This window comes from Rhinoraja longicauda, chromosome 21 (genome assembly GCF_053455715.1).
Source record: "Rhinoraja longicauda isolate Sanriku21f chromosome 21, sRhiLon1.1, whole genome shotgun sequence".
NCBI lineage: Eukaryota > Metazoa > Chordata > Chondrichthyes > Rajiformes > Arhynchobatidae > Rhinoraja > Rhinoraja longicauda.
In genome coordinates this window covers 31,504,434-31,527,008 of record NC_135973.1, presented here as the reverse complement: position 1 = coordinate 31,527,008, position 22,575 = coordinate 31,504,434, and the positions used below count along the sequence as shown (strand labels likewise).

The 22,575-nt window shown below is 44.7% G+C and overlaps 1 protein-coding gene across 4 annotated transcripts in view; it reads left to right on the top strand.

Moving 5' to 3' along the window:
- Positions 1-22,575, top strand: part of fbxl16 (F-box and leucine-rich repeat protein 16) — a 175,364-nt gene that overhangs the window by 25,495 nt on the left and 127,294 nt on the right. For all 4 annotated transcript variants that reach the window (XM_078418240.1, XM_078418237.1, XM_078418241.1 and 1 more), the window contains exon 2: positions 13,376-14,086. In XM_078418240.1, coding sequence (XP_078274366.1) covers positions 13,388-14,086 — 699 coding nt within the window. In that variant the 5' untranslated portion in view covers positions 13,376-13,387. The remainder of the gene's footprint in view (positions 1-13,375; positions 14,087-22,575) is intronic.

Here is a 22,575-nt window from a genome sequence, read left to right as displayed (position 1 = left end):
TATTGCCTATGGCCTTAGTTTGACAATAGACAATAGGTGCAAGAGGAGGCCATTCGGCCCTTCGAGCCAGCACCACCATTCATTATGATCATGGCTGATCATTCTCAATCAGTATCCCGTTCCTGCCTTCTCCCCATACCCCCTGACTCCGCTATCCTTAAGAGCTCTATCCAGCTCTCTCTTGAATGCATTCAGAGAATTGGCCTCCACTGCCTTCTGAGGCAGAGAATTCCAGAGATTCACAACTCTCTGACTGAAAAAGTTTTTCCTCATCTCAGTTCTAAATGAGCACCAGTTTGTCCATATCCCACTGGGGCCCTTTTAAGTCCACATCACTGCTTACATTTACACCAGTTTCATGGCATCAGTAAAACTGGAGATGTTATGTGTAGGAAGGAATTGTAGATGAAATGTGCAGGAAGGAACTGCAGATGCTGGTTTAAACCGAAGATAAACACAAAATGCTGGAGTAACTTTGCAGGACAGGCAGCATCTTTGGAGAAAAGGAATGGGTGACGTTTCGGGTCGAGACCCTTCTTCAGACTGAAAGTCACGGGAAAGGGAAATGATAGATATAAACGATGATGTAGAGAGATATAGAACAAATAAATGAAAGATGTGCAAAAATGTAACAATGATAAAGGAAACAGGTCATTGTTAGCTGTATATGTTCCATTTGGTTATATTTGGAAATGTATTTAGTTTCCTCAACTAAATTGCCAATGTGGATTGTGTGCCAGTATCATCACGGACCCACACCACCCTGGCCACACTCTCATTTTGCTTCTGCCATTGGGAAGATGGTATAGGAGCCTGAAAACTGTAATATCCAGGTTCAGGGGCAACTTCTTCCCAACAACCATCATACTAATTAATACTATGAACTCCAAAATAAACTCCGAACTACAAAACTGCCTTGATTGCACTGGGGACTTGGGAACATTGTTTTTGTATTTGCATGATATAGTTTGTTTTTATATATTGAACTTCCTTTTGTTGTTTGCTCTGGTGCCTACTGAGTAGTATGTTGTGTACTATGTTGATTACCATGTTGAACTGCTGCAAGTAAGAATTTAATTGTTCCATTTTGGGACATATGACAATAAAACACTTTTGATTAGTTGGAGCCCAAGCTCTAATTTATGTGGGTACTCCATTTGCCAATATCTGCCAACTTCAGCATTAGTTTCCCCCTACTCTTAGTTTTCTTTCTATTAATTAATGCTCGGTCCTCACTTTCTTGATTAGTGCGGGTGTCAGGGGTTATGGGGAGAAGGCAGGAGAATGGGGTTAGGAGGGAGAGATAGATCCACCATGGTGGAATAGACTTGATGGGCCAACTGGCCTAATTCTACTCTAATTCCTTATTACCTTATAACCTTATGACTAGTATATTATTCAGGGTTCCATGTGCTTTAACCACAATCACCAAACTCTGTGGGACTTTACCAAAAACCTAAAAATATAAATATACCATATCCATTGGTTCCCATTGATCTCTCTATAATTGATCTTAAATATAACTATAATTGCATTTAATATTAATATTAATCAATACTTTTATATTAACAATAATACGCAATTGATATTAACAATACAAATAAAATATAATAAATGCAAATAAATAATTTTTAAAAATATATAATTTATCTTAAGAGAACTGCATTAGATTAGTCAAGGCATGAAATAAATCCACATTGACTTTGCTCAATCATTTTATTAATTTCTCGGTGTCTTGATATGACATCTCTTATTTATAGACTCTTCAGTCTAACCTTGCAGCTGAATTTGCTCATCCTTGGAATCCCTCCAGTAATTTTTTTCTGCAACCTTTCTATGACCTTCATGATTTTCTAAAGTGCGACGATCAGAATTGGAAACAATACTTCAACTGTGACCTAATCAGTGCTTTATAAAGGTTCACCATAACCTCCCTGCTTTTGTACTTCATGCCTCTATTAATAGAACCATGGTCCCACATGTTTTACTAATTCTCCGGTAATGTGATACCGACCGTAGAAGCATAAACATGTACTACAATGGCATTGTTTTATATGCAAGGGAGGAGGAGGCTGACAGGGTACTGGGAATAAGACAAGAAGCAACGTACAAAACAAGGTTGTTTAATGAAAAGGGGAAAACGAGCAGTGTATTATTGCCTGAAGCCATGTTGGTTAACTGCTTCATATGTGGCCTGTTCATATCTGTCTATTTAATTGTTATAAGTAAGATAGACGCAAAATGCTGGAGTAACTCAGTGGGACAGGCAGCATCTCTGGAGAGAAGGAATGGGTGACGTTTCAGGTCAAGGCCCTTCTTAGAAGAGATGCTGGAGTTACTCCAGCATTTTGTGTCTATCTATCCCTGCAGTTCCTTCCTGCACATAATTGTTATAAGTTTCAGTTCATCCATTTTTTTCCTACTGATATCCTCTCCCACAAAATATTTGTTATCAAAATACTGTACTATTAGAAATAACTATTTCTCAGATATTTCATGTCCAAAATCAAAGATTCTTGTTTTAACTCCCTCATGCCCCACCCCTGCATATCTAAGTTAACAGCCCTGATCCCCTTGCTATGACTCCAAATGCTCTTTGGGTTTGTTTAAGCATTAGAAACATAGAAACATAGAAAATAGGTGCAGGAGTAGGCCATTCGGCCCATCGAGCCTGCACCGCCATTCAATATGATCATGGCTGATCATCCAACTCAGTATCCCGTACCTGCCTTCTCTCCATACCCCCTGATCCCTTTAGCCACAAGGGCCACATCTAACTCCCCCTTAAATATAGCCAATGAACTGGCCTCAACTACCTTCTGTGGCAGAGAATTCCACAGATTCACCACTCTCTGTGTGAAAAAAAACGTTCTAATCTCGGTCCTAAAAGACTTCCCCCTTATCCTTAAACTGTGACCCCTTGTTCTTGAAGGCATTTCTTGCCTTCCACTAGTGACGGGCAAAACTTTGTGTCCACCGACACCATAATCTTGAATTTTGACCACAAAACTCAAAACCTTCTTTAAAACTTGTTTAGGGCCCATTTCTGTGAATATGTTCATGTCTTTTTTTGCTCTGGGAGGCTATTTTGTCTGATTATTCCTTTTACTGCATCCTTGCAGCATTTCGCTACATTAAAACACTTTGGTGGCTGCTGTTACTAGCACAGTTAAAGGAAATAGGTTAGCAACTCCATTGCAAGAGGTATTTCATGTGACACATTAATTATTAGACCGCTGTGGGGAACATTGGTCATCAGGGATTACACTTTCCAGAACAAACAATGTGTCGTTGATTAATAATCATCTATCTTTAGGAAATAATACTTTTTTTAAAGTTTTGGCTAATAATATACTATTATTAGTTAATAATTTTTCTGTGATTTTAAAATATTCATTCTGTGGCTGAGTTCAAATAATCCTCAGATAAACACAAAATGCTAGAGTAATTCAATGGGACAGGCGGCATCTCTGGATAGAAGGAATGGGTGACGTTTCGGGTCGAGACCCTTCTCCAGGCTGAGACTATCCAGAGATGCTGCCTGTCCCGCTGAGTTGCTCCAGCATTTTGTGTTGATCTTCAGTTTAAACAGCATCTGCAGTTCCTTCCTAGACAAGAAATAATCCTCAATTCATTATGTATCACGTTTTAGTTTGTATGATGTCCAACTTAGATATTTAATTTTGTTTGTCATTCAGAGAGCATCGCGGTATATTTTAGTACAGTATGTGCCATGCCTGTTTATATAAGCTTTGCATTACCAGCTTATAATGCACTCTATATCAGAAATGAAGTAGACCAGCCTCACTGTTGACAGGCTGGAGAAGGAATGTGAATGTTAATTTTCCTACTGTTTAGTTTAACAAAGCCATCTCCAGGGTGAAGCTGGTGATTTAGTTTAGTTTAGTTTAGAGATACAGCATAGAATCAGGCCCCCACTGCCCACCGAGTCCGCACCGACCAGCGATCCCTGCACATTAACACCACCCTACACGCACTAGGGACAATTTACACTTATACCAAGCCAATTAACCTACAAACCTGTACGTCTTTGGAGTGCGGGAGGAAACCGGAGATCTCGGAGAAAACCCACGCGATCATGGTGAGAACGTACAAACTCCCCACAGACAGCACCCGTGGTCGGGATTGAACCCGGGTCTCTGGCGCTGCAAGCGCTGTGAGGCAGAAACTCTACCGCTGCTCCACCATGCTGCCTACTTCCAATTTTGTTGAAATAAATTCTAAGCAACACAATTTATGCAAACTGTATTAAAAATAACATTCAGTTAGGTTATAGATGCAGCTTGAAACAGTATTTATCACAATAACAAGAGATGAGTTGGTTTCTCATGGACAAACTCTTGAACATGTTCCTCTCAGGAATTCTGCCCTTCGACATCGTTTGAATCCTGGCCAAATTAATGAATAGGGAGCCTCCCCGCTATATTTGCTAACTTTAACTTAAACTCCAGGTGTGTACACAAAATGCTGGAGTAATTCAACGAGTCAGGCAGCATCCCTGGAGAACATGGATAGGTGACGTTTCGGGACAGGACCCACTTGCAGTCTGATGAAGGGTCTCAATCCAAAACGTTATGTATTCATGTTCTCCAGGGATGCTGGAGATCTCTGGCCCGCTGAGATACAGGGATCTCTGGCCCGCTGAGATACTCAAGCATTTTACATCTTTCCTTGGAAAACCAGCATCTGTCGTTCCTTGTTTCTACAATGGTGAAAGAACATTGTATAAACCCAGAGAAGTTATGCAGTCGTGATGTTGCAATTTGGAAGATGCTTTCTATAAAGCATTTAATAATATCATTATTTGTTATTTGATCTGATTCTCTTAATGTCCTGTGTTTGAACATTAGTTTATGAGTCTCATCATTTTTATATTGAATATGGTATTCATAAGGCTCAGCATTACATCCCCAATCATTAACCAGTCAAATACAGTATGTAGTGGGGGAATGGTCAAGAGTGTTTCTGGAAGATAAGCATCTCTGGGCAGCTTGAAGAAGGGTCTTGAGCTGAAACATCACCCATTCCTTCTCTCCAGTGATGCTGCCTGTTGATGCTGAGTTACTCCAGCATTTTGTGTCTATCTTCGATTTAAACCAGCATCTGCAATTCTTTCCTACACATCTCTGGGCAGTTACTGCCTTGGTGCAATGTCTTTTTTGATCAATTAGATGAGACCTGGTTCCATCAAAAAGGTTGATCCAATATTTTTTTACCACAACAGACATTAATGCATTGTGCAATAAAACTGCTCATAAAACTACAAGCTCTTTGCGTATAGGAAAGGCCAAAGTCACAGAGCGTGGGGCACAGTGCTGTTATATATCCAGAATGGACTGGTATTGTTCCCAGCCTTAGCTGGGGTAAACAAAGGTCATAAAACCAAGCTTGATCAGGCTAAGTGCTGCATTAATCCAAGTAATCAATTTAGCAGAAAGTATGTTACAGCTCGTAATCCAGTTAAAGAGTGAAATAACCTTGTGATAAAGTCTTACCCATTTTACATTTTACACTTGAAAGGGCGTAACAAATGGATTCTTCAAACCCAAATCTGTGCTGTGGGGCTGATCAGAGGTTGAGTGTACCTCTTTGTAGTGTCGAGCGTGTGGTTGGGTTGGAGGGGATGTGACCTCTTGTACTTTCCAGTGACGAATGTACAACTTCTGATTCAGGACAGGAGCTTGTTCTCGAGCTGGCAGATTCAACAGGCTTAAACCGGGCCCTTCACGAACTGTAAGTCCTCCTGGTCGGCCTCTCGGCATGGCTGCAGGGGGACGTTGAAACCTAACTTGAGCCAACTTTGTTAAATAAATCCTTTAAGACTTAAGCTCGCAAAGTGTGCGCCTGACTTTGATCTAGAAACATTTACTATTATGTAGTTGGGTTTCTGTCCCTGACGTCAGAGTCTCATAATCACCGACCATCCCCAACCAGTCCTTGACTCTCTCTCTACACATAATAGTGTCAAATCCAAGCCCTCAGCCCAGAACATCCCTGAGGGATCTCTGAAGAAGGGTCTCGACCCGAAACATCACCCATTCTTTCTCTCCAGAGATGCTGCCTGTCCCGCTGAGTGCCTATCTTTCTGTGCCTATCTTTGGTTTAAACCATCATCTGCAGTTCCTTCCTAAGCATCCCTAAGACCTGTTGCCCATAAACCCTTTTGTTTTTCTGGTGGAAGGTGTTGCAGTGTCAATAGTCAATAGTCATTCATTTGTCACATACACATAAATGTGCAGTGCTGGATGCAGGATAAGGCAGCTCAGCCTGAATGTACAGATGCAGCCCAAGACATAATTTTGAGCCAACCTTTCGATCTTGTTGCTCCAAATACTCTGACCACCCTTCAATAGTATCTCATCAACTCCAAAGTATTTTGCGATGTCAAGGAAGTAAACTGTTGCTAAAATCTCTTTTAGTGCTGTGACTCAATCAAAGAACCATGCAGCTTGGAAACGGGCCATTCTGCCCAATTCATCCATGTCAACCAGTGGGACCTGTTCCCGATTGGCCCCATTGCAAAGCACTTGGCCCATAGCCCTCTACGCCTGAGTAATTCAAGTGTTCATCTCAATGCTGACAGTCAGTCACCCTGTTTCAATCAGTCTCTCAGGTACCCAGTCTCAGTTTAGAGATACGGTGTGCAAACAGGCCCTTCGGCCCACCGAGTCCGCAGTGATCAACGATCACCCCGTACCCAAACACTACCCTACACACTGGGGACAATTTACAGTTCTTACTGAAGCCAATTAAGCTACAAACCTGGACATCTTTGAAATGTGGGAGGAAACCCAATTGGTCACGGGGAAAACGTACAAACTCCGTACATACAGTACCCATAGTCAGGATCGAATTTGAGTCTGATGCTGTAAGGCTGCAACTCTACCGCTGCGCCACCATGCCACCCCTACTTATTGGACTCTGTGTGTAGAAGTTGTGGTTTATATCTCCTCTGAATCTCTTCCCCTTACTCTAAATCTGTGTCAGAGGCAGTTGAAGGCAAGGCACTGGTTCAATGTTGCTGGGCTCACCATCTCTATCCCTCTCATAGTCGTTGATGGCAGGCCAGGCATTCAAATAGGATTCTAATCCATCAAGTAAAAACAGCCCAATCTCAGATTGCATTTATCCCGAGGGTCAGCCATCACTTTATTGTGGAATATGATCAAACAATGGGCGGCACGGTGGCGCAGCGGTAGAGTTGCTGACTTACAGCGAATGCAGCGCAGGGGACCAAAGTTCGATCCTGTCTACGGATGCTGTCTGTACAGAGTTTGTACGTTCAGGGGGTATGGGGAGAAGGCAGGAACGGGGTACTAATTGAGAATGATCAGCCATGATCACATTGAATGGCGGTGTTGGCTCGAAGGGCCGAATGGCCTCCTCCTGCACCTATTGTCTATTGTCTATTCTCCCCGTGACCTGCGTGGGTTTTCTCTGAGATCTTTGGTTTCCTCCCACACTCCAAAGATGGACAGGTTTGTAGGTTAATTGGCTTGGTAAATGTAAAAAATTGTCCCTAGTGGGTGTAGGATAGTGTTAATGTGCGGGGATCGCTGGGCGGCACGGACCCGGTGGGCCGAAAGGGCCTGTTTCCGCGCTGTATCTCTAAACCAAACTAAATGGCCTTATTTGACTGCATTTGGGCCCTGATGGTTTTATAACACTAATTTATGCTTGAAACAATTTCAGAGCAATCTGTTCAGTGGTAAGCCAGTTCATAAAGAAACGCTGCAGGCTGCAGGCTCGACTTTCACTGAACAACACTTGTGCGGGATTGTTGTTGAAGCTGCCAAGTCTCCTGGAGCTTGTGCTTCCTGTTTTCTGGTGAGGGGAAAGAGACAGAAATGGCTGCTTATGCCGGCGGCAAAGCCAGCGGTGCCCGGGGCTGTGCGCCCGGGGAGTGCCAACCGCTTGCCATCTTGCGACTCCTCCCATCAACCTGCTGTGGTTCCTGGGCACCGGCACAAGTTGTAACTGTGCCTGGCTGCGATGGATGTGGGCTGCATTTGCTGACATTTTATACATTGCTTTTATTTCATTCATTTTTGTGGAAGAGGCAGGACTGCCACTTGAGGGCGTGCAGCGTAGCTTTACTAGGTTAATGGCGGGACTGTCATATGTTGAAAGACTGGAGTGACTAGGCTTGTATACACTGGAACTTAGAAGGATGAGAGGAGATCTTATCGAAACGTATAAGATTATTAAGGGGTTGGACACGTTAGAGGCAGGAAACATGTTCCCAATGTTGGGGGAGTCCAGAACCAGGGGCCACAGTTTAAGAATAAGGGGTAGGCCATTTAGAACTGAGATGAGGAAAAACTTTTTCAGTCAGAGAGTTGTGAATCTGTGGAATTCTCTGCCTCAGAAGGCAGTGGAGGCCAATTCTCTGAATGCATTCAAGAGAGAGCGAGATAGAGCTCTTAAGGATAGCGGAGTCAGGGGGTATGGGGAGAAGGCAGGAATGGGGTACTGATTGAGAATGATCAGCCATGATCACATTGAATGGCGGTGCTGGCTCAAAGGGCCGAATGGCCTCCTCCTGCACCTATTGTCTATTGACTGTGTGTGCGGCGGGTTTCGATTCAGTGAAACGACTTGCCATCTGTCATCTGTCTTGTATCGCAAACAGTGGCAGCTCCAGCATTACAATAGCCCTTCAACTTCCAATGAGACCTGGTTCCAAGTAAATGAAACTTAGAAACATAGAAACATAGAAAAATAGGTGCAGGAGTAGGCCATTTGGCCCTTCGAGCCAGCACCGCCATTGAATATGATCATGGCTGATCATCTAAAATCAGTACCCCGTTCTTTCTTTCTCCCCATATCCCTTGATTCCTTTAGCCCTAAGAGCTAAATCCAACTCTCTCTTGAAAGCATCCAGTGATTTGGAATCCACTCCCTTCCGTGACAGAGAATTCCACATCTGTGGCAGAGAAAAGATTGTTTAGTTGTTTTAAACCAAAGAAAATGTGTTGAGACTCTGTTGTAAATATCTGGTGAAGCCATGCTATAAACATTGTCTATATGTAATCTCTGGCTTGGCAGTGACTGAAGAACGAATTAGGAAGATAGGAACAAAAGGAGTATAGGAAGATAACTGCAGATGCTGGTACAAATCGAAGGCCTGTATTCACAAAATACTGGAGTAACACAGCAGGTCAGGCAGCATCTCAGAAGAGAAGGAATGGGTGACGTTTCGGGTCGAGACCCTTCTTCAGACTGATGTCAGGGGGCGGGACAAAGGAAGGATATAGGTGGAGACAGGAAGATAGAGGGAGAACTGGGAAGGGGGAGGGGAAGAGAGGGACAGAGGAACTATCTAAAGTTGGAGAAGTCGATGTTCATACCGCTGGGCTGTAAGCTGTCCAATCGAAATATGAGGTGGGCCTTACTATGGCACTGGAGGAGGAAAATTAAACAGAAAGGTCAGACTGGGAGTGGGAGGGGGAGTTGAAGTGCTCAGCCACCGGGAGATCAGGTTGGTTAAGGTGGACTGAGCGAAGGTGTTGAGCGAAACGATCGCCGAGCCTGCGTTTGGTTTCGCCGATGTAAAGAAGTTGACATCTAGAGCAGCGGATACAGCAAATGAGGTTGGAGGAGGTGCAGGTGAACCTCTGTCTCACCTGGAAAGACTGTTTGGGTCCTTGGATGGAGTTGAGGGGGGAGGTAAAGGGTGTTGCATCTCCTGCGGTTGCAGGGGAAAGTGCCCGGGGATGGGGTGGTTTGGGTAGGAAGAGACGAGTGGACCAGGGAGTTACGGAGGGAATGGTCTCTGCGGAACGCAGAAGGGGGAGGGGATGGGAAGATGTGGCCAGTAGTGGGATCCCGTTGGAGGTGATGGAAATGTTGGAGGATGATTTGTTGGATATGCTGGCTGATGGGGTGGAAGGTGAGAATGAGGGGGATTCTGTCCTTGTTACGAATGGGGGGAGGGGGAGCAAGAGCGGAGCTGCGGGATATATAAGAATATATAGGAATAGGAACAGTAGGAGATCTTTTAAGAAGGCTCTCGACCCCAAAATATCGCCCATTCCTTCTCTCCTGAGATGCTGCCTGACCCGCTGAGTTACTCCAGCATTTTGTGATACCTTCAATTTGAACCAGCATCTGCAGTTATTTTCCTTTACATATCCCTTGCTTTATCAATAATCTATCAACATAAAATATAAGATTAAACATCCCAACAGCATTAATTAACATTTGCATAAAGACTTCCAACTTTGCATAGCTGTTTCCTAACTTCGCTTCTAAAATCTCTGGCTTTAATATTTAGGCTTGCTGTTTATATATGATTTCTTATAACATGTGACTTTTGACTGTAATATTGTGGTTGACTCATAATTGTCTTTTGAAATGGCAATTAGGAGTCAATGCACTCAGTTCAAGTGCAACGAGAGAAGTCTAAGAAATGCCATTCATAATGGTGACCATTCACGTCCTGTGATTGAATAAGCACACTTTATTCTTCAAATGCCTTCCGTCCCAACTGCAGCCTAAAGCGTTCCACCCAGCTGAGAGCTAGAGGATGCATTCAAAAAGCACCCGTGAAGTTCAGACACGGTGAGAATTAATTAAGTGGGGAAGGTTGCCTCACACAGGTGCCATTATAAAGAGGTGGCAGCTCCCATTGCCTGTGGGTCCATGGTCAAATTCCTAGAACTCTCTACAAAAAGCAGTTTGGGCTTGTGATATATATGCCATAGTCTTTCAAGGACCAGGACCAGCACCAACGTTGCAGATGGCACAGTGGCTGAGCTGGTAGAGCTGCTGTCTCACTGCGCCAGAGACCTGGGTTCGATCCTGACCTCGGGTGATGTCCGTGTAGAATTTGACCGTTCTCCCTGTGACCGTGTGGGTCTCGTCTGGGTGTTTCGGTATCCTTCCACATCCCAAAGACACCCAGGTTTGTCAGTTAATTAGCCTCGGTAAAAGTGGCCCTAATATCATATCATATCATATCATATATATACAGCCGGAAACAGGCCTTTTCGGCCCACCAAGTCCGTGCCGCCCAGCGATCCCCATACATTAACACTATCCTACACCCACCAGGAACAATTTTTACATTTACCCAGCCAATTAACCTACATACCTGTACGTCTTTGGAGTGTGGGAGGAAACCGAAGATCTCGGAGAAAAAGTGGGATAACAGAACTAGTGGGAATTCTCAGCCTCAGAAGGCAGTGGAGGCCAATTCTCTGAATGCATTCAAGAGAGAGCTAGATAGGGCTCTTAAGGATAGCGGAGTCAGGGGGTATGGGGAGAAGGCAGGAACGGGGTACTGATTGAGAATGATCAGCCACGATCACATTGAATGGCGGTGCTGGCTCGAAGGGCCAAATGGCCTCCTCCTGCACCTATTGTCTATTGTCTATAGAGTGAATGGGTAATCGGTGATCAGCACGGTGGGCCGAAGGGCTTGTTTCTGTACTGTATCTCTAAACTAAACCAAACTAAATTAAACTACATTTCTCAAGGTGATCAGGAATGGGCAATAAATACTGTCAGGGTCCTTCCAATGCTGCCAGAACACTCTGTGTATTTGCTCTTATTTGAGATTCTGATCTTGGTTTATTTTCTTGTTCATTTCATATTTATACTGTGAACAATCAGAATACTGTTGAGGGGCGGCATGGTTTCGCAGCGGTAGAGCTACTGCCTTGCAGTGCCGGAATACCAGCTTTAATCCTGACCACGGGTGCTGTCTGTACGGAGTTTGCTCATTCTCCCTGTGACCTGCGTGGGTTTTCTCCGGGAACTCCTGTTTCCTCCCACGTTCCAAAGATGTGCAGGTTTGTAGGTTAATTGGCTTCGGTAAAAAATAGTAAATAGTCCCTCGTGTGTAGGATAGCATTAGTGTGCGGGGATCGCTGGTTGGCACGGACAGGGTTGGCTGAAGGGCCTGTTTCCGCGCTGTATCTCTAAACTAAACTAAAAAAAGACATGTTAGTGATGGTTAACTTCTTTGCATTGTTATGTAAGAAAATAACTGCAGATGCTGGTACAAATCGAAGGTATTTATTCACAAAATGCTGGAGTAACTCAGCAGGTCAGGCAGCATCTCAGGAGAGAAGGAATCGACCCGAAACGTCACCCATTCCTTCTCTCCTGAGATGCTGCCTGACCTGCTGAGTTACTCCAGCATTTTGTGAATAAATACCTTCTTTACATTGTTATGATCATTTCCTTATCTCAGATCGGGTGTTCAGCCTTATCTAGAGGCTTAAAATTTTGAATACCCTGAATTGCAGAGTATAATTTTTAACCATGTCCTGGAAATAACAGGCTGAATTTGAGCAATTGTACTAAATTCTGGGACTCGACTGATAATAGAATTTGCTCGCAGTTATCTACACACTACCGCCTTGACTTCAGACTACCGTCTGAAGAAGGGTCTCGACCCGAAACGTTACCCATTCCTTCTCTCCCGAGATGCTGCCTGACCTGCTGAGTTACTCCAGCATTTTGTGAATAAATCGATTTGTACCAGCATCTGCAGTTATTTTCTTATACCGCCTTGACATCATTGTGAAGCTGTTATCCTCTGCTTCAGTTTTACCCTCTTACATAGAGATAAGCTGTGTCACAGAAACACAACTGACATATTTATTTAATATCATCTTCCCTTGGTATCCACATGATGTTTTGTGCAGAGAATACTAAAGGCAGCATCTCCTGCTGATCAAACTGTTAAGCTAATGGAATTCTAGCTTTTATCCAGTGCGGTGTAGAATGCAAAAGCAATGATATAATGATGAACCCATGCAAAACTGTAATTAGACCTCGGAGCATTGTGTTCAGTATTGTTCTGCGCAATCAAGATCTTGAAGCCTGAGGGCAGGTAAATGCAGGGGTCACTGCAAAGCTGGTTGGAATGAGGATGTGTAAATAAGGTGTGAAATGTGGTCTGTGCTTGTGAGAACAGGGCAGATGACAACGTGTTGTGGTGAGAGTGAAGGTGAGACAATGTAGACAGAACATCGCATGCAATAGTTTCTCTTTCTGGGAGGAGAGGGTTGAAGATTAAAAGATTAAAGAAAGAGGATTGAATGGAAGAGTTATGGAGACCAGGAGGAAATGGTCGACTGGGAGAGTTGCAAATGCTTTGGATTGTATTTCCACCCAGTTCCAGTTCAACCCAGGCTCTTATCAATAAGGATTAGCTTGGGCTGGTGGATGAGGAAGGGGTATTGGTATAGGGTGTAGTTGGAACTAGTAGTTCACATGGAAGATCTACATCAACGTGGTCTTCTTGGGGTGCATGCTCTCTACCTCTGTTTGACCTTGTTGCATGTGTGTGTATTTTGACTCTATGCTGACGTATTGACTTGTGATCTTGGTTTGCCTACAGCGAATTTGAGAAATGTCTACACATAGCTCCAGTGACATCAAGCCTCCCTGCATGCCGAGGAACGGACTAGTCAAGATCCCGGCCCAGTCCAATGGATTAGGCTCCGCCAGCATCACCAAAGGAACCCCAGCCGCTAAAAACCGCCTGTGCCAATCGTCCTCCATCCCAACGTCATTTCCTCCACCTCCACCGAACTACAGTGACCTGGCGACTGTGGCCCAGGTGCCATCAGCCTCTCTGTGTGCAGTGACAGACTCCATTCCACTGCTGGAACCCAACTCTGACGAGAACTTGCCAAGCACATGCCAGTCGTCAGGGTCCAAAAGAAAACTCTCAATCTCTTCGATGGAAGGACAATTGCCTATTTTGGATGAGAAGATCCTCAACCGACTCTTCTGGTACTTTTCCTCTTGCGAGAGATGCGTTTTGGCACAAGTGTGTAAAGTGTGGAGAAAGTTGTTGTACCAGGTCAAGTTCTGGGACGGAATCATTCCCATTCTCCATGCAAAGGAGCTGTACAATATACTTCTCAATGGGGAAAAGGAATTTGTCAATCTGCAAGGATTTGCCGTTCGTGGTTTTGACTCTTTCTGCCTGATTGGAGTGTCAGATCTGGACATTTGTGAATTTATAGATAACTATCCTCTGTCCAAGAAAGGTGTGAGGTCTGTGAGCTTGAAAAGGTCGACCATCACAGATGCAGGACTTGAGGTGAGTGAGATACCACTCTCCACATTATTATTTTTATTGACTCCTACTTACTTTGTGGTCCTTTGTGTTAACCCTTACAATGTCAAACGGTCAGACAAAGCTTTTCAACGAAGTTAGACACAAAATGCCAGAGTAACTAATCGGGTCAGGCAGCATCTCTGGAGAAAAGGAATAGGTGAAAAGAAAGTGGATCAGAAAGGTTGAGGGGGATCGAGATCCTTCTGGTCGAGATCCTTCCCCAGTCTGCCACCTATCCCTTCTCTCCAGAGATGCTACCTGACCCGCTGAGTTACTCCAGCATTTTGTGTCAATCTTCGGTGTAAACCAGCATCTGCAGTTCCATCCTGCACAAAGCTTCACATCTCCTATTTAGTGAATCTCGTAAATAATTATGCTTCAAAGTAACAATTTATCAAAGACAGTCGGTGGGCTCTCTTTTAGTTAATATTGCCACTTAAAGCCGTAGAGTGGTACAGCATGGCCTGAAAGCCCAACTCATCTCGGCTGACCCAGATGTCCATCTAAGCTCATCTACTTTGCCTGCCTTTGACCTGTGTCCCCCTCAACCTTTCCGATCCACTTTCTCAATTTGACCACGTAACAATTTGAATTTCAGTGGCTGGTTGTGATGAAATATCTTCAAAAAAGAGTATAATAATAATAATAATAATACTAAGGTGATCAGCCATGATCGCATTGAAGGGCGGTGCTGGCTCGAAGGGCTGAATGGCCTACTCCTGCACCTATTGTCTATTGTCTATTGTCTAATGTTACCATTGTCCGATCATTTATTTTGATGTGCAACAAGGCTGTTTATTTTAACGTTGATTTTTATTGATATCGTTTTTGCTTGAAAGCAGCTAACCACCCTTTTGTTAAAACCACCGCAAAGATCAAGCCGATCCCAATGTTTGACAACTGAAGTTGTGAAAAATAGATTTTGCCAAAGCCAGGTGTTCAGGACAAACATTCCAACCTGACAAGATTTTGCCTTGGAGAAAAACACAGAGGCTAGGAAATGCATGGAAGTTAATTGTGATCGTTTATAGAGGGTCCATATTACAGAGGAGGAGGTGCTGGTGGTTTTAAGATAGTCAAAAGTGTTTTATTGTCCAGGTGGACCCGTTGGGCCCAAACCTCTCCTGCATTGGTGCAGCACCCTCTCCTCTCCCCCTCTCCTCCCCCCCCTCTACCCTCCCCCCTCCCCCTCCCTCCCCATCCCCCTCCCCTCACCCCCTCCCTCCATCCCCCTCAACCCCTCTTATCCTCCCTCCTCCTCCCTCCTGCCCCCCCTTCCCTCCCTCCCCCCTCTCTCTCTAGGAGATAGATTTAAACTTTAAAATGTGAATAACTTTAAAAAATGAACAACGATTTCAATGAAACATCTTTCATTAGCACCAAAGGGACGATGGTGAGTAAGGTGGGCCTAACATTGTCGCGCTACCGTGTACCGTTTTGGCTGTAGTTCAGGAACAAACAAACAAGAATTTTAGTATATAGAATGTTCCAGATAGAACAATGAAATTCTTACTTGCTGCAGCACAACAGAATATGTAAGCATAGTACACTGTAAACAATATAATAAACGAGATGTTATGTTTATCATACGAGCTTCATGAGGAAGTGGGCATAATTACAGCATTTAAAAGGCACTTGGACAGGTACATGGATCGGAATGGGTGGGCCATGTGCAAGCGAGTGAGATTGGCTTTTTCAGGCAACTTGGTCGGCACAGAGCGGAAGGGTCTTTTTCCATGCAGCACAAGTATGACTCTATGATATGTCGATCTTAATTATAATTCTGGGTTGGTTTTGGGCCAAGTACACTCCTGGCCTATTTTAACCCTGGGTTTCGTGATAAACTGGCCGGTTTATAGATCTGAGAGGAAACTGTTCAATCTTCTAGGGAACAAATTTGAACCGGTCAGCCAGGAGCCTATTTACAGTGGGAATGCACCTCGTAAACCGAGACTACGTTTCCTCTGGCTCTTTTAATTTCTGTGGTGTGAGAAGGCGAGTCTTGGATCAGTTCCCAGATCCATGGTGAAGCTCGGGGATAATGAGGAGTAAATTTCTGTTCTCGAGCTACACTAGGAGGATTGTCAACTACTCTCAGTACATTACAGAAGGACTGAACTCCAGGACTGTTACCCCAGGAACCGGATACAGTACAGAGAATGTCACAATGACTTACAGCAATAGCAAGAGTGAGTGCTACTTTTCATTTATCCCAAACCCTGTATCTAGATTTGAGTCTAGGAGCAAGGAGGTCCTACTGCAGTTGTACAGGGCCCTGGTGAGACCACACCTGGAGTATTGTGTGCAGTTTTGATCTCCTACTTTGAGGAAGAACATTCTTGCAATTGAGGGAGTGCAGCGTAGGTTCCCCAGCTTAATTCCCGGGATGGCGGGACTGACATACGATGAAAGAATGGATCGACTGGGCTAATATTCACTGGAATTTAGATGAGAGGGGATCTTATAGAAACATATAAAATCCATAAGGGATTGGACAGGCTAGATGCAGGAAAAATGATCCCGATGTTGGGGGAGTCCAGAACCAGGGGTCACAGTTTGAGAATAAGGGGTAGGCCATTTGGGACTTAGATGAGGAAATACTTTTTCACCCAGAGAGTTGTGAATCTGTGAAATTCTCTGTCACAGAAGGCAGTGGAGGCAATTCACTGGATGTATTCAAGAGAGAGTTAGATGTAGCTCTTAGGGCTAAAGGAATCAAGGGATATGGGGAGAAAGCAGGAACGGGGTACTGATTTTGGATGATCAGCCATGATCATATTGAATGGCGGTGCTGGCTTGAAGGGCCGAATGGCTGACTCCTGCACCTATTTTCTATGTTTCTTTGTTACCTCAACAATCTCAACATTTCCCTCACCTGCTTCACATTCTTCATACCAACTACAAAGCCACAATATATCAGTACTCACTCTGATATATAGCATTTCTGCATATTTTCTTATGATATAGAAGAGGCCATTCAGCCCATCAAGTCAATGCCAGGTCTCTGAACAATCCAGTCAATCTCATGTCAAGAGTCAAGAGTTATAAATTTTCATATCCACGGATATAAACTGGAACAATGAAACTCGTTCATGTTGCCACTTTGCAGGCAATTTGATAATAATAATAATATATTCCTTTATTCGTCCCACACCGGGGAAATTTACAGTGTTACAGCAGCAAAGTGGATAGCAAGAGATCATTCATTATAAATAAAAGATACATAAATTATCATCAGTTTCCATGTGTTCTTAGCTGTTACTGTTGACTCGTCTGCTGGGAGCAGTGCTGGTTGTGCAGTCTCACAGCAGCGGGAAGGAAGGACCTCCTATATCTCTCCTTCACGCACTTGGGGTGAAGGAGTCTGTCACTGAAGGAGCTACTCAGTGCAGTGGCAGTGTCCTGCATGGGGTGGGAGTCGTTGTCCAGCAGCGATGTTAGCTTTGCCATCATCCTCCTCTCTCCCACCACCTGCACTGAGTCGAGGGGGCAACCCAGGACAGAGCTGGCCTTCCTGACCAGCTTGTCGAGTCTCTTCCCTTCCGCCGCTGAGATGCTGCTGCTCCAGCAGACCACTCCATAGAAAATGGCTGATGCAACCACCGTGTTGTAGAAGGTTCTTAGGAGTGCCCCCTGCACTCCAAAGGACCTGAGTCTCCTCAGCAGATAAAGTCTGCTCTGGCGCATCGGTGTTTTCGGTCCAGTCCAATTTATTTTTGAGGTAGACACCCAGGTACTTATAAGAGTCCACCCTCCCGATGCCCATTCCCTGGATGTTCACCGGTGTCGGGGGGACCTGGCTGCGCCTGCGGAAATCTACCACCATCTCCCTGGTTTTCCCCGCATTGATCCGGAGGCGGTGGGGTTGGGGCAGGAGAACCAGAAGCAGTGGGTGGTGACTGTGACCCAAGTGCTGTGGGAGGGGAGGTGGGGCAGTGTACTGGACGTGCAGACAATGGGGGGCTGCAGCAGGGGTGACTGGACCGGGGGAGGGGTAGGTGACTGATCGAATCTGTTGAAGAAAAGGTTCAGATCGTTCACCCACTTCTGGTCCCCCACAGCCCAGAGATGGTTCTGAGGCCTCTCCAGACACCACTGATGTTGTTCCTCTGCAGCTGGTCCTCCATCTTCTTCCTGTAGCTGTTCTTCCCCTCTCTGATCTTCCTCAGCTCCTTTTGCACAGCCTTCAGCTCCTCCTTATTTCCCGACTTAAAGGTCCTCTTTTTCTCCTTAAGGAGATCCTTTATGTCAGTGTTGACCCAGGGTTTGTTGTTGGAGAAACACCGTACAGTCCTGGTGGGCACAGTGTTCTCCACACAGAAGTTAATATAGTCCATGATGCACTGGGTTAGACTGTCAATGTCCTCCCCATGGGGATCACAGAGTTCCTCCCACACAGTTGTTTCGAAACAGTCTCTCAGAGCCTGATGCGGTAAGAACCAGATGCGGTAAGAACGAAAAGAAATATAAAATAATTTATAGAGTCACACAGCATGGAAACATGGAAATTGGGCACTATGGCCCAACTTGTCCATACCAACCAAGATGCCACATCTACACTAGTTCCACCTGCCCGTGTTTGGTCCATATCCCTCTGAACCTTTCCTATTCATACAATAGATTATAAGCCATATCATGAGCTATATCATGTTATCATGTTAGGGCTGCGCCGGAGACCCGGGTTCGATCCCGAATACGGGTACTGTCTTTACGGAGTTTGTACGTTCTCCCCGTGACCTGTGTGGGTTTCCTCCGAGATCTTTGGTTTCCTCCCACACTCCAAAGACGTACAGATATGTAGGTTAATTGGCTTGGTAAATGTAAAAAAGTGTCCCTAGTGTGTGTAGGATAGTGTTAGAGTGCGGGGATCACTGGTCGGCGCAGACCCGGTGGGCTGGAGGGCCTATTTCCGCGCTGTATCCCTAAACTAAACTAAATTAAACGAAACTAGGTTACGCAACCTGGCATAGTGCAAAATCCAAAGTATATACACTACATACATACAACTATGCTACATCAACCTGCCTCCCTTGCCATTTCAGTCACCACATACACACCACTTGTTGTCCTGCAGGACAAAATAGTCCAAATAATTGTTTTAGAAAGAAGACTGGGAAAAGACTAATTGATCCAATGTTCCCCAGGAGAGATGTGTTGTTTGTGGGCCTGTGCGATCTCCGTGTGATGTGCTGTTTGACCCCAGAGTTTCACTGATCACAGTCTCTGGCAACAACAAGGGCCTCATCATTAAGCACTGGAAAAGCTCACACAGAAAGCTTGATCACATCTATTTAGACTGTACGACTGTTCCACTGCCTTCCGAAAACATCTCCCGTTATTCCTTTCTTTTAGATTATTATTAAAAAAAATAGCTGAAACCTTTTTGATTACGACTTGTAATTGAAAGGGAATCCGTCAGAGCAGATAACGTCATGATTTCCAACTGACCCAAGCAACAACACAACGATTGGCACCCTGACTCCCAAAATACCCTCATCCTGTCTCTTGGCTTGTCATTGATTAAGTAACGATCTGAATGACTCTGCTTACGAAGATAGTGGAGACTTTGTAATGCAGCAGTGTACGGAGGCTGGGAGATGTGGAATATGTGCCCTGTAGCATCCGAGACGGAGTCTGAGGTGAAGTATTTCTGAAATGGTGTCAAGTTAGGAACAGGGGACGTACAACGAGATCTGGGTGTCCTTGTGCATCAGTCACCGAAAGGTAGCATGCAGGTACAGCAGACAGTGAAGAAAGCCAATGGAATGTTGGCCTTCATAACAAGAGGAGTTGAGTATAGGAGCAAAGAGGTCCTTCTGCAGTTGTACAGGGCCCTAGTGAGACCGCACCTGGAATACTGTGTGCAGTTTGGTCTCCAAATTTGAGGAAGGATATTCTTGCTATTGAGGGCGTGCAGCGTAGGTTTACTAGGTTAATTCCCAGAATGGCGGGACTTTCATATGTTGAAAGACTGGAGCGACTAGGCTTGTATACACTGGAATTTAGAAGGATGAGAGGAGATCTTATCGAAACGTATAAGATTATTAAGGGGTTGGACACGTTAGAGGCAGGAAACATGTTCCCAATGTTGGGGGAGTCCAGAACAAGGGGCCACAGTTTAAGAATAAGGGGCAGGCCATTTAGAACTGAGATGAGGAAAAACTTTTTCAGTCAGAGAGTTGTGAATCTGTGGAATTCTCTGCCTCAGAACGCCGTGGAGGCCAATTCTCTGAATGCATTCAAGAGAGAGCTGGATAGAGCTCTTAAGGATAGCGGAATCAGGGGGTATGGGGAGAAGGCAGGAACGGGGTACTGATTGAGAATGATCAGCCATGATCACATTGAAGGGCCGAATGGCCTCCTCCTGCACCTATTGTCTATTGTCTATTGAAAGTGGAATCATTTTCAAAGCTAAATGTGATCGCATAGCTCAGCAGGCAGCATTGGTGCTGTATGAAATGAGGAAGGTTCTCTGACTAGCAGCTAACGTGGCTTAGACAGAGTAAGTAAGAAAAATAAATCAAGGATCCAAGATAGACACAAAATGCTGGAGTAACTCAGCGGGGCAGGCAGCATCTCTGGAGAGAAGGAATGGGCGACGTTTCAGATTGAGACCGTTCTTCAGACCCTTCAGATCGGTCAGGGAATGGGAAGGGGAGTTAAAAAGGTTAGTGACTGGGAGATCCTGCAGGCCTTGGTGCAAGTGTTCAATTGATTGATCGATGTTTTGACTGTTCAATGGTTTGTTTGTTCTTCAATCAAGAATAAAATGAGCCTTGGGAATGAGAGGGAGGCTTTCTGCTCCTCTTTACATAAGTGTTTGTAGAAAGAGATTGAAAAAGTAGGTGATTAATCCGCTGTCCCTCTATCTGCCATCTATCTGGTGTGCAGGAAGGAAATGCAGATGCCAGTTTACATTGAGGTTTGACACAAAGTGCTGGAGTAACTCAGCGGGACAGGCAGCATCTCTGGAGAGAAGGAAAGGGTGATGTTATAACAAAATAACTACAGATGCTGGTACAAATCGAAGGTATTTATTCACAAAGTACTGGAGTAACTCAGCAGGTCGGGCAGCATCTCGGGAGAGAAGGAATGGGTGACGTTTCGGGTCGAGACCCTTCTTCAGTCTGAAGAAGGGTCTCGACCAGAAACGTCACCCATTCCTTCTCTCCCGAGATGCTGCCCGACCTGCTGAGTTACTCCAGTACTTTGTGAATAAATACCTTCGAATGGGTGATGTTTCAGGTCAACACCCTTCTTCAGACCGAGAGTCAGGGGAGAGGGAGACACAGAGCCGAGGAAGTGTAAGGTGTGAATACAAGACATCAAAGGGGATGAGGTTGAAGGAAAATGTAGAATAGATCATTGTTAGTAAGGAGAAGGTGACAACGAAGCATACAGAGATAAAACCTAATCGGGGGACAGTCAGACTGGTCAGAGAACTAGGAAATGGGAGAGATGGAGAGAGAGAGAGAAAGCAAGGGATTGAAGTTAGAGAAGTCAATCTTCACACTGCTGGGATGTAAGCTGCCCAAGTGAAATATGAGGTGCTGTTCCTCCAACATGCGCCGGGCTTCACTCTGTCTGGTCTGGTCGCTTTGTAGAGAGCATATCCTTATCCCCTGGAGGACAGCAGCAGCAGGGGGAATAGCATCACAAGATGAAGGCACTGAGGCACCTACAGGCAAACCTGGTAGAGCCTAATGTTATCCTCAGTCAATCTTCATACAGCATAGGCATTTAGCAGCATCAGGTCAAAGGGGGGCATTTCACTGCCAATGAACCTATTGAAGTGTGGTCATTGTTGTAATTCAGGGAAAGGATTTATGGCTTTTCTGTGGAAGGAGAGTTCCTGGATTATCCTCTAACCTATATAAGTGCAACCAAGGATGTCCTAAGCACAAGAAAAGCTGATCGCTGCAGCAAATCCCAAAATGCCCTCATCCTGCCTTTTGATTTGTCATTGCTTCAGTCTGAAGAAGGGTCTCGACCCGAAACGTCGCCCATTCCTTCTCTCCTGAGATGCTGCCTGACCTGCTGAGTTACTCTAGCATTTTGTGAACAAATACCTTCGATTTGCACCAGCATCTGCAGATATTTTCTTACATTGGTTAAGTAATGATCTGAATGGCTCTGGTTAAGAAGATAGTGGAGGCTTTGTAATGCAGCAGTGTACGGAGGCTGGCTGGGAGATGTGAAATATGTGCCCTGTAGCATCGTAGAAGAGTCTGAGGTGATTTCTGAAAGCGGAGTAATTTTTAGGGCAATTAGCTAAGTGTGATCCCAAGGCTCAGTATGGTGCTGTATGAAACGTGGAAGGTTCTCTGACTAGCAGCTAACGTGGCTTAGACGGAGTAAGTAAGAAAAATAAATCAAGAAATCAAGTTTTGAAATCCATTGATCAGTAAGACAATTGTCCCACTAATCGATCGGGTGTGTGCTCTCTTCCCTTACCCTTCCAGTGCTGGTGA